General features: G+C 44.1%; 1 protein-coding gene across 2 annotated transcripts in view; it reads left to right on the forward strand.

The window, feature by feature from the left end:
- Positions 1-3,244: 3,244 nt before the first annotated feature.
- Positions 3,245-12,461, forward strand: part of dync2h1 (dynein cytoplasmic 2 heavy chain 1) — a 337,560-nt gene continuing 328,343 nt past the window's right edge. The window contains exons 1-18 of one of the 2 annotated variants that reach the window (XM_071360118.1): positions 3,245-3,693; positions 3,805-3,865; positions 4,282-4,514; positions 4,745-4,915; positions 5,040-5,178; positions 5,399-5,517; positions 5,960-6,104; positions 6,268-6,500; positions 6,838-6,972; positions 8,571-8,684; positions 8,775-8,886; positions 8,989-9,113; positions 9,228-9,403; positions 9,503-9,698; positions 9,828-9,923; positions 10,033-10,296; positions 11,126-11,265; positions 11,662-11,890. In XM_071360118.1, coding sequence (XP_071216219.1) covers positions 4,332-4,514; positions 4,745-4,915; positions 5,040-5,178; positions 5,399-5,517; positions 5,960-6,104; positions 6,268-6,500; positions 6,838-6,972; positions 8,571-8,684; positions 8,775-8,886; positions 8,989-9,113; positions 9,228-9,403; positions 9,503-9,698; positions 9,828-9,923; positions 10,033-10,296; positions 11,126-11,265; positions 11,662-11,890 — 2,577 coding nt within the window. In that variant the 5' untranslated portion in view covers positions 3,245-3,693; positions 3,805-3,865; positions 4,282-4,331. The other variant, XM_071360119.1, reaches the window with a different exon arrangement.

A 12,461-nucleotide genomic window follows, 5' to 3' on the forward strand; every position in this document is an offset into this window, starting at 1 on the left:
TATATACTACTCTGTACCGGTACGTCCTGTATATAGCCTCCTCACATTTACTCTATACCGGTACCTCCTGTATATAGCCTCCTCACATTTACTCTGTACCGGTACCTCCTGTATATAGCCTCCGCACATTTACTCTGTACCAGTACCTCCTGTATATAGCCTTCTATATACTACTCTGTACCGGTACCTCCTGTATATCGCCTTCTATATACTACTCCGTACCGGTACCTCCTGTATATAGTCTCGCTACTGTTATTTTTTTTGCTGCTTCTTTATTTTTTTTTATAAAAAAAAAAAAATGTATTCTGTTTATTTTAGTAAATACTTTCTTAACACTTTTTTTTCTTAAAATGGTATTGTTGGTTAAGGGCTTGTAAGTAAGCATTTCACTGTAAGGTCTACACCTATTGTATTCGGCGCATGTGACAAATACAATTTGATTTGATTTGGGAGAGAATGTTGTTTGAATAAATGGTGTTGCATACTGATGTATGCCTCAGGGAATGTCCCGGGGTTTCCTGTCCTGATGTCAAAGAGAAACACAGGACTAATTATATCCTACTAATATAGGGAAACACTTTTAAAGCCACTTCGATACAGAAGTGACCTTTTCGTAGAAAGTTAGGAGAACTTACGCAGCAGGTTAGGAGAATTAACGCAGCAGGTTAGGAGAATTAACGCAGCAGGTTAGGAGAATTAACATAGCAGGTTAGGAGACTAGGGTTAAGGTTAGAAAAAGGGTTAGCAAAAATGCTCTCCTAACCTGCTATGAAAATAACTTTGTATCGAAGTGGCATGAAAAGAGTGTGACCTGCCTAATACACTGTACCCACCCTTATCTGGTATAATCCGTGAAGTGAGTTATTCACTCTGTGTCCTGAAGAAGTGTGATTTACTTGGGGGAATGACTCTTCTGCTTGGTAGATTTTGAGTCATGTCGTTTATCAGTGCTGCTCCAGCGATAAAACATTATAGATGCTGCATACAGCAACACACTAGCCAGGTGGATACCAACTGCAGTGTCTGCACCCAGGTCTCAGCTGTTCAGCAACACACTAGCCAGGTGGGTACCAACTGCAGTGTCTGCACCCAGGTCTCAGCTGTAAGTATACCCACCCAAGTTCTCATACCCCCAAACCATGTACCTAGCTGCTAAAGAATGTGTTAGGATGAGGCTTTCCTCCCCTCCATTCAGGCTACAGATATCAGACGATCAGATCAGACCATGCTGACACAGTATGCGGCACGAGGGCTAAACTCAGACACGAACAGAGGTGTGGTAAACCTCAGTACAAACATGGACTGCAGAAACTCCCTACCAACTCATCACACCTATTGCCTCAGCACAGACATACACACGCGCACACATGCACACACACGTTAAAGGAAGTGAGGAGGAGCTCTTACTCCGTGGCTGAGGGATGAGATCATAAAAACCATAAGAATAACTTCAAAAGAAAACAAAGCAGGGGCTTCCGGGTAAGGGTGGCCATCTATTTTTATTGAAAGGGATTCCCTTAATTTCTTACATTTTTTCAAACGAGAAACAGAGCTCTACTGCAGACCTCTCCATATTCATAATGTCATAAGAACTTCCTCTGCAGAAGGCAGACTATACTTTCTTCCTAGTTCCCTCTTTAAAACATAATAAAAAGTAAAATAAACAACTATCTTAGTCCTGACCTGACAGTTTATGAAAGTGATTTGATATTCAATAAAAAATGGTCTGAAATTGTCCACGAGCAGGACCATCCACACTACACTAGGCTGTGCTGAACCTCTACAAGGACTCACTATTACAACTATGTCTGCCATTTTAGCCTTGATGTGTTCTTCCCTCATAAAGACTGATTCAAAAATTCTGAAACCTATTCAGATGTGAACCAGCTGGAAATGTTGCACTACTATAAATACACTACTACACTATACAATCCAGAGAGAATTGAAACCCCAAGCTAAACTATGAAAAAGCCATGTGATATGTTCCATTTGCTTTATCTTCTCCAATCACCATCATTATGCCACCCATGTGATTTTTCTCTGGTCTATAATATCACACAGTCAGGGGCTGTTCTCCTTTGTCCCGAATGGGCCCTGCTGTTGGGTGGACCTTCTGATTCTGAATCCTGCCATTTGAGGCTTGCAAAGGGGGTAAGCCGTGCCCTAGGAAACTAAGAAACACCCAAGCATCCTCCTAGCCTACATGCATTCCTGTCTCAGTTACATCATGCCGGCTGGCATACATCAGATAGGTACTTTATAGCATTGACTTGCAAGCAGTGGCTTGTTGCCGGGTCAGTGAGTAAGGACTAGAGATGATGAATGGAGCTTGTTTTTATTTAATTCCATGATGGTGATTTTATTTATTGGTGTTAAACTTTATGAAATTGGAATTCCGTGTAGAGGCCAGATCTACAGAGTTACATTTTTCCTTCCACTTTGACATTACAGAGTATTTTGTGTAAATTGTAGAATGTTTTTGTTGTTGAATTAAATCAATTTTAACCCCCCTTTGTAACACAACTAAATGTAGAAAAAGTCAAGGGACGTGAATACTTTCTGAAGGTACTGTTCGTCAATCACTCCAGTACACCTGCATATTGTATTAATGGCACTAATGTATTAATGTATATACTGTATACAGTAACTCAGTGATGCCAATTTAGCAATTTTGTTGCTAGATTTAGCAACTTTTCAGACTACCCTGGCAACTTTTTTTTCAAACAGCACCGAGCAACAAATGTAGCTACTTTTAAAAGTGTATTTGGAACTTTTAGCAACTTTTGAAAGGTGACTCAAACGCTAAAATGCACGCATTTTCCCTCTAAATGACACAAAAACGATTTTCTCTGTCACACACTCAGTTACAATACACGTGCCTGGCTGCAAAAGTGCATTGTGAGTGACGTCAGCAGCAGGCGCTCAGCTCGTGCACAGGCAAAACATTGTTGGCTGACTGCAGCAGCAGTACGGGTTCGACGAGCCAAACCCAATGGATATAGTTGGTCACCAATGTTTGATCTTGAACAGAACTTACAACATCAAACAACATGTCTCAATCAAAATTGTACAGCCAGAAGTACAGAAAAGAGTGGGAGTCTGTACGTGAACAAATGTCAAATCATATTTTTCGCCGAGATGGCCAGTCAATTTGAGTAACGTTATTGTGTAGTCTACGTAATGATGCAGTTTTACGTTATCACGCAATGACATCACAACGTCATTTAGCAACTTTTAGCAACAAATCAACCTGCCTCTAGGAACTTACCCTGAAAATTAGTTGGTAACACTGAATTGCATTCTGTTTTCATTTATTTTTTTTGTATTTCACGTGTGTTTTTCTTCTTTTAAGCAAAATCTCTAGCTTAGGAAAGTAGCTACCCTAAAAGGTTGCCATATTTTTTTGCAGGATGTGTGACAGTATGATTCACTTTGATATTAGCTGCTTTTCCTGCTAGGGACTCCATTACTGTTCTTCTGCATTGTTGGAAAGACCTCATAAAAGCTAGTTTCACTGTACAGTTTTAGACCTGCTGAATGTATCCGGTGTACGTGACAACACTAAAGTTGAAGCCCTTCTCTCTGCCAGTTGCCTACCACCGATAGCTACGGTACTTGAAAAACATTTTACGTAGCCAACCAGTGAGCACTGCAGTTGAGATAGCCAGCTACGTAGCTGCCGTAGTTTCAATGGTAACTACGCCAGCTTCACTCTTGGTGCAGAAACAAGACATCAACTGCAGATTATGCAGAAGTACCCACTCGCCTAAAATTGGGATAGTAATGTTTGTTTTTACGTTGCAGATGTAATTTAGTGCTTTGATGTCCACATTCGATCTTACAGTCTAAGCGACCTCTTTAACCCGTAAGTATGGCATCTAGCTAGCTAACGTTAAATGAAACCGTTATGAACTTGCTAGCTATAGGTAGCATGATAGCTATGCTAGTTTTTAATGGGGGCTCGAGCTACTCTTCGCTCACTTATGTGCTACGCTGACTAGCTACCTACCTAGGTCGTTAGCTTTCCAGGTAGATCGCAAACTTCATAACATGCCAGTTCATATATACCTCAGTGATGCGTTTCGTCTTTACAACTGGCCGTCAGTTTGCTGACGGTACATTATTGGACGTTTATGGACTATGGTTTTTACGATAAATAGCTAGCTTAGCAATGCAGCTAGTTAGTGAGTAACAAGTGGTTTGGCTTGACAGACTTTTGGTTAGCCCAGGTAGGGATGTGTGACATTGTCAGAGTATGACATTAGCTGCTTTTTTCACCAGGGAATCCGAAAACAATCTGTTCACTTGAGCCACAAAACAAGAAGTGAGAGATGCCTCACGGCTCGGATGACGCCCGCAAACAGTTCGTCCTCACCACGACAGGGAACTACTTCGGCCTAAAGCCGTCTGCATCCCTGGTTGGGTCTGAGGAACTCAACAACTTCTTAGATGATGGGAACGAATTCGTGCTTGCTGTCAACAAACACGAGAATGACCTGTGCCTGTCAAACAAGGTATCCTAGACAAAACAACATATAATATCCAATTAGTAATAATGTTAAACACACACATTGATAAACATACTTCTTTCTCTGTTCACATCTACCAAGATGACAACAGACGTTTTCTTGCTAAACAGGAACTTAGCTACTGACTTTATAATTTTGTTCCTACATAATCGGAATTGACCTAACCCCAAAACAATATCCTATTTTTTTCTGCTTTTTGTTATGGCTGTTTACAGATTGAGGCTGGGTACAGCAGAGAGAAGGTGCTAGTGTTCTTCAAGCTGCGTCCCACAGTGATAACAGAGGAGAACCTGCACCAGAATGTCCTGGTGTCCTCCATGCTAGAGTCTCCTATCAGTACCCTCTACCAGGCCGTGCGACAGGTGTTCGCCCCTATGCTACTCAAGGTGGGATCTGTTGCCAGTGTGATGAACATATATACCTGTGTACTAAAGAGGTAATACCTTTATACCTTGCAGGTGTGTGTTACAGGTGTGTTTATATATTTTTTTATCTATTCCCTTATTCAAGGATGAGCGGTGGAGCTCAGCATTTGACCCTAAGCTTGCGGGCCTGCTAAGTGAGCTGGAGCAGGGACTAGGCTCTGTGGTCCGCAGGGCTGGAACAGAAGACTCTGGCAAGAGGAGCCAAGGGGAAGATGACATCCTGGGTGGGTGCACACTGCTCATCACATGATTCAGAATAGCCTGGATCTGGATCTCTATGAGCTTTAGCAAACCCCTCAGCCTAGGATATGTCTACTAGTACATCAAAATGTAACAGGGGAATTACATCAAATGATATCAAGACATAAGAGCAACAACGATCCCCGGTCTTATCATAGTTCAAAGTTTAAAACCTCCTGTTGGTGTGTTCTTCTGTCTGTGCAGGTATCCTGACCCCGGTGGATGAATTCCAGTACTGGGCTGATCTCTCTGAGTCTGGGGACAGGAGCACTGTGAGAGAGAGGGCCGCACACTTCTCTGAGCTCTTCAAGCCCATAGAGAAGGCATGGACTGCATGTCTACTACCATTATATCATGTCCAGTGTGCCAAAGAGTGAAAAAACAGGACTAGACAATAATTTGTGCCAAATGTGATATCCCTCCTAAATAGCATGGGCTAATGTCCCGATCCAATCACAAAGACCAGCAGGCTTCTCATACTGTATATGACTGTCATGAAGTTCTATTGTGTATTGTCCATTTCTATTGTGTATGACGTGTATGATACTGCCACAAATTTCCCCCAAGGGGACAATAAAGGCAGTAAAGTAAAGACTGTTCTCGACTCAGATTGTCCTCATCAGCCATCTGCTCACTCACCGTACCCCAGACTCATCCCAATCAATCATGTCATGCTCACCATCAACCTATGATGGATGAAAGAGTAAGGAAGGAAGGGGTGAGTGAGTGAGCATGTTGACTGTCTCATCCCTCTGTGTGTATCAGGACTACAGTGGTCTGGATGGTGTCTGTCTGGCTGATGCTGTGGAGCTGGTGGAGGTGAGCAGAGACACACTGGATGACGTGTGGAGGCAGAATGACCATGATCCTTTTCCTGAGACACGCATGCTCAGACTCATGGATGTCATCGGTACGCCACACACACACACACAGGCCCACACCCACTGCTCACAGATGACCACGCCTGGAGCTGAAAATGAGCTGTCAGAGCTAGCTACTGTATTTATTATGGTGGTGTTGCATTATTTCAGAAGGCCATGGCTTGTGTTTCTGACTGTGTTTATGTGTGTCAGGTGGTGCGCTGGGCAGGTACGTGCAGAAGAAACTGAGTGGTGTGAAACTCTTTTTGGACCCATTCCTGTCTGTGAGGGAGAGCCTGAGAGTCGGCCTGGTCATCTGTGAGCAGTGGGTGTCGGCCTGTGAGCACCTGAGTGGACAGGTGTGGAAGAGATACGCCCCTTACCCCTGGAAGGGAGACAAGCATTGCCCCCAGGCCCTGCACAGCCTGGCTCAGAGACTGGATGAGGTCAGATGCACCAGCTGTCAATCATTCTCAGTGTCATTAACATCATTGTCATAATTGTATATCAGGAAGTATAGGATAGCCCTGCACTCCCTCTTCATGGATCCTTTTGACTAAGTCACTACACCACTTCCTTTTTTCTTATGTGACAGTTTTCCTGATATTCTATCCTGTGTTTACTGATAAAGCTTTACCATATGACTTGTGTGTACTGTGTATTTGACATGTATGACTGTCCGTGACTCATCTTTGACCGCTTCTCTTTCTGAGGTGGTGACGATCCTCACAGTTCTTGACAAACTCTGACCTGTGTGTGTGTGTGGATGTGTGTGTGTCTCAGGTGGTGACGATCCGTACGGTCCATGAGAAGCTGCTTCGTCTGCTGCCTGGAGGAAAACAGCAGGCCTTGGCCTCGGCTCGCGTCTTTGAACCCTTCTCTGGCCTCAACCCATTACATTACAACCCCTATACTGAGGTATATCAACAAACAGTCTGCAGCACCTGACCTCAGCCTATTAGAATCTGAAGTCAAATGTCTTCTGTTTGCTGATGATCTGGTGCTTCTGTCACCAACCAAGGAGGGCCTACAGCAGTACCTACATTTTCTGCACAGATTCTGACAGACCTGGGCCCTGACAGTAAATCTCAGTAGACAAAAATAATGCTGTTCCAAAAAAGGTCCAGTTGCCAGGAACACGAATACAACTTCCATCTAGACACCGTTACCCTAAAGCACACAAAAAACTATACATACCTCGGCCTAAACATCAGTGCCACAGGTAACTTCCACAAAGCTGTGAACAATCTGAGAGACAAGGCAAGAAGGGCCTTCTATGCCATCAAAAGGAACATAAAATTCGACAAACCAATTAGGATCTGGCTAAAAATACTTGAATCAGTTATAGAACCCATTGCCCTTAATGGTTGTGAGGTCTGGGGTCTGCTCACCAACTAACAATTCACAAATTGAGACTGCATGCAGAATTCTGCAAAAATATAAAACGTAAAACACCAAATAATACATGCAGAGCAGAATTAGGCCGATACCCAGTAATTATCAAAATCCAGAAAAGAGCCATTAAATTCTACAACCACCTAAAAGGAAGCGTTTCCCAAACCTTCCATAACAAAGCCATCACCTACAGAGAGATGAACCTGGAGAAGAGTCCCCTAAGCAAGCTGGTCCTGGGGCTCTGTTCACAATCACAAACATACCCCACAGAGCCCCAGGACAGCAACATAATTAGACCCAACCAAATCATGAGAAAACAAAAAGATAATTACTTGACACATTGGAAAGAATTTACAAAAAAACAGAGCAAACTAATTATATTTGTCCCTAAACAGAGAGTACACAGTGGCAGAATACCTGACTACTGTGACTGACCCAAACTTAAAGAAAGCTTTGACTATGTACAGACTCCGTTAGCATAGCCTTATTATTGAGAAAGGCCCACCATAGGCAGACCTGGCTCTCAAGAGAAGACAGGCTATGTGCACACTGCCCACAAAATGAGGTGGAAACTGACCTGCACTTCCTAACCTCCTGCCAAATGTATGACCGTATTAGTCACATATTTCCCAGACCCACAAAGCATTAGAGAACAAATCCAATTTTGATCAACTCCCGTATCCATCGGGTGAAATACCACAGTGTGCAAGATTTCTGACCATTTTGCCACAAGAAAAGGGCAACCAGTGATGAACCAACACCATTGTAAATACAACCTATATTTATGTTTATTTATTTTCCCTTTTGTACTTTAACTATTTGCACATCATTACAACACTGTATATAGACATAATATGACTTGCTTTGGCAATGTGAACATATGAATTGAAAGTGAAATTGAGATTTATTTTGCTGTTCATTTTTGTATTGTTTATTATCTACTTCACCTGCTTTGGCAATGTAAACATATGCTTCCCATGCCAATAAAGCCCCTTAAATTGAATAGAGAGAGAGAGAGAGAGAGAGAGAGAGAGAGAATGTAAAATGACAGAACTACATATTAGAAGCTTTAATGTTTACGGCGTTACCTGAGCTGGTTGATGTCTCTCTCTCTGCTGTAGCCTCTGTGGAGGGCGGCAGTAGCCCAGTTTGAGCGAGCCATCGCCCCAGCAGAGCAGGAGGTGGCAGGCAGACTGAAGGCCTACATCGCAGATGTACAGGACAACCCACAGCAGGTCAGAACATCACTTGTCTAGTTACATGAAGCTGAATTTCATTGTTTTGAAAATGCTCACATTATTAATTCATTGAACTTGTGTACACAGCTGCTGCAGGTGTTTCAGAAGCACAAGGAGCTGATCAGACGACCCAACGTCAGCAAGGAGCTGCAGTCAGAGAGAGAGACTCTGCTGGCCAGACTGCTGGAATACATCAAGGGTCAGTAGGAGTTCAGTACTTCACATAGACTGTATGTCATAATGTTGTTTGCTATGTCACCCCTCATGCCCTAATCCTGAATTGACCTTTGACCCCTTCCAGTGCTGCGGACAGACTTTGAGGGTCGTTGCCATGGCGCCCCGGGAGAAAAGTCCGGCCCCCTGGCTGGCCGGAATCTCCCTGAGGTCGTCAACAACATTGTATGGGTCCGCCAGCTTCTCCATAAGGTGTGTGTGCAGTTCGTCTCTTTCTCTCTGTGTGTGTGTGTGTGTGTGTGTGTGTGTGTGTGTGTGTGTGAGCACAGTGTGTGTTGATTGATCGGCTGACTGTTTGTTCCTGAGGTGGAGGACTCCATCAAGATAGCGCAGGCTCTGCTGTCAGACCTGTCAGGGTTCCGCTCGTTCCTGCGGTTCTGTGACGACCTGCTGGAGGTTCTACGGGCCTACGAACAGGAACAGTTTGATGACTGGTCCAGAGACATCCTCTCTGGCCTCTCTGACCCCAAGTCTGGCATCAGGTCAGTTGAGAACCATACAGCAATTTGTCTGTCTGTCAATCAGTCCATCCATTTTGTATTTATAATGTATAGTAAACCCAGTGTTCTCCCTCCCTCCAGTCTTCAGGCCAGTAACCGTGTGATGGAGCTGGACCATATAGATGGGAAGCTGAAGATCCAGTACTCTGACCGTCTGGTGACTCTGCTGAGGGAGGTCAGACAGCTGTCAGCCCTTGGCTTCCCCATCCCAGCCAAGATCCAGCAGGCTGCCAACACCGCAGACAAGTTCTACAGACAGGCCATCATCCTCAAACAGGCAAGGACACACACACACACACACACACACTCACACACACACACACACACGCTGTTTTACGCACACACATGGACCCACGTCCTGTATTTTATTTGTGTTGAGATGTGACTCTGTGTTTGTCAATGGCAGGTGGCCCATTTCTACAACACCATCGACCAGCAGATGATCTCCTCTCAGAGACCCATGATGCTCAGCTATGCCCTGGCCTTTGAGCAGGTCATCAAGGTACTGACTCATCCAAAGGCTTACGGATCTGTTACCACCACCGCCCCAACCGAATGCTTTAAGTTATACCATTTCAAATATCCTGATCCTGTCCCTTTTCCCCATGCAGCAGAGTCCACGGTCCCAATCCCGGGAGTCTGGCGGGAAGCTGCAGATCACCTGGGATAATCCCAAAGAGCTGGAGGTGTACATTGGAAAACTCCAGTCTGCCGCAGAGAGACTCTCTACTGAGAACCGGAAACTGAGGAAGTGGCACACAGACTTCACTGAGAAGGTGGTGGCCCTGATGACTGTGGACCTGCTGAGGCACCAGCAGCGCTGGAAGGAAGGCTTACAGGAGCTACGCACCGGGTTCGCCACACTGGAGGCACAGGTAACCACAGAGAATGGTAGAGAGTAGGGAGTCTGGCTAGAGAGCTGAGATTAGAGTAAGAGTTATAAAGGTCCGTGTTTAGTATTTGGTATTTTATTAGGATCCCCAGTAGCTGTTGCAAAAGCAGCAGCTACTCTTCCTGGGGTTCACACAAAACATGAACCATGACATAATACAGAACATTAATAGACAAGAACAGCTCAATGACAGAACTATATTTAAAAAAAATGAAAGGCACACGTAGCCTACATATCAATGCATACACACAAACTATCTAGGTCAAACTATCTAGGTCAAACTATCTAGGTCAAATAGGGCAGAGGTGCTGTGAGGTGTTGCTTTATCTGTTTTTTGATACCAGGTTTGCTGTTTATTTGAGTAATATGAGATGGAAGGAAGTTCCATGCAATAAGGGCTCTATATAATACTGTACGTTTTCTTGAATTTGTTCTGGATTTGGGAACTATGAAAAGACCCCTGGTGGCATGTCTGGTGAGGTAAGTGTGTCAGAGCTGTGTGTAAGTTGACTATGTAAACAATTTGGGATTTCAACACATTAATGTTTCTTATAAAAATAACAAGTGACACAGTCAGTCTTTCCTTAATGAACTCTGAGCCAAGAGAGACTGGCAGCATAGTATTTATATCAGCCCTCTGATTACAATGAACAGCAAGACGTGCCGCTGTGTTCTGGGCCAGCTGCAGTTTAACTAGGTGTTTCCTTGCAGCGCTGGACCACACGACCGGACAGTGATGAGGGTATGTGGGCTTAGAAAGTCTGTACTCCTGTCTGCTATTTGATGTTGAGATTGTGTGTTTGGTGATGTAGGGGTTCAGGTCAGGGGAGATGAAGGCCTGGAGACAGCACTGGAACCACCAGCTGTACAAGGCTCTGGAACATCAGTACCAGACTGGACTGGAGGCTCTCAACAAGAACCTGCCTGAGATACACATAGACCTCACTTTCAAGTCAGTGGCTCTCTCTCTCTATTTGTCTCTGTCTCTCTCGGTCTCTCTGTCTCTTTGTCTCTCTTTGTCTCTCTTTGTCTCTGTCTCTTTGTCTCTGTCTCTTTGTCTCTGTCTCTCTGTCTATGTCTCTCTGTCTATGTCTCTCTGTCTCTCTTTGTCTCTCTTTGTCTCTGTCTCTTTGTCTCTCTTTGTCTCTGTCTCTTTGTCTCTGTCTCTTTGTCTCTGTCTCTCTGTCTATGTCTCTCTGTCTCTCTCTCTTTTTCTCTCTTTCTCTCTGTCTCGGTCTCTGTCTGTCTCTCTTTTTGTCTCTCTCTCCTACGGTAATATAATATACTGCATTGTAAAATAGTAAAACGTATAAGCCCAGCTCTGCTCTGCTGTCGCCCCCATCTGTAGGCAGGGTCGTCTTCAGTTCCGTCCTCCGTTTGAGGAGGTGAGGGCCAAGTACTTCAGAGAGATGAAGCGGTTCATCTCTGTCCCGAACCAGTTCAAAGGAGTCAGCGCCCAGGGGGAGGAGCTCATCTTCAGCGTCATGATTGACAGGAACGCATCAGGCTTCCTCACCATCTTCAGCAAAGCAGAGGACCTCTTCAGCCGGCTGCTGGGCGTGCAGGACACGTTTAAGGTGTGTGTGTGTTAAAGAGTGTTGCTCAGTGGTTGACTCTATTGGAATATCTGTCATTAACTAATGTACCAGGATTCTGTCTTTTAAAAAGAAAACCTCCATTATTTGAATAGATTTGGGGTAATTGTTGTATTTCTGGCATGGTTTTATTTTGACACGGGGTTTAAGTGGTACAGTGGTAGTCTTTTCAGTTTCCTCTTATGCGTCTTGTGGTTTTAGGAGGGAAACCCCCTGTGCCCAAAAGCAAAGCTTTCTTCTGCCTTTTCTACCACTCAGGAAAGTAATGTGGTACACCACAGTTTCTGTCACCTCCCGGACAGAAACTCAATCAACACGCCCACATGTGGTCCAGATTAGAAACTAACATAAACTGACTGAATGGCTTTATGTGATGAAGACCCAAGTCAAGCCAAAGTCCAACCAATCTCCACCTGAACCACGTCTATCTGTGTATATAATGTCTGTAATGTCTGTCTGTTTATAATGTCTGTAATGTCTGTTTGTGTATATAATGTCTATAATGTCTGTCTGTTTATATAATGTCTGTAATGTCTGTCTGTTTATATAATGT

This window comes from Salvelinus alpinus, chromosome 22, assembly GCF_045679555.1.
Source record: "Salvelinus alpinus chromosome 22, SLU_Salpinus.1, whole genome shotgun sequence".
NCBI lineage: Eukaryota > Metazoa > Chordata > Actinopteri > Salmoniformes > Salmonidae > Salvelinus > Salvelinus alpinus.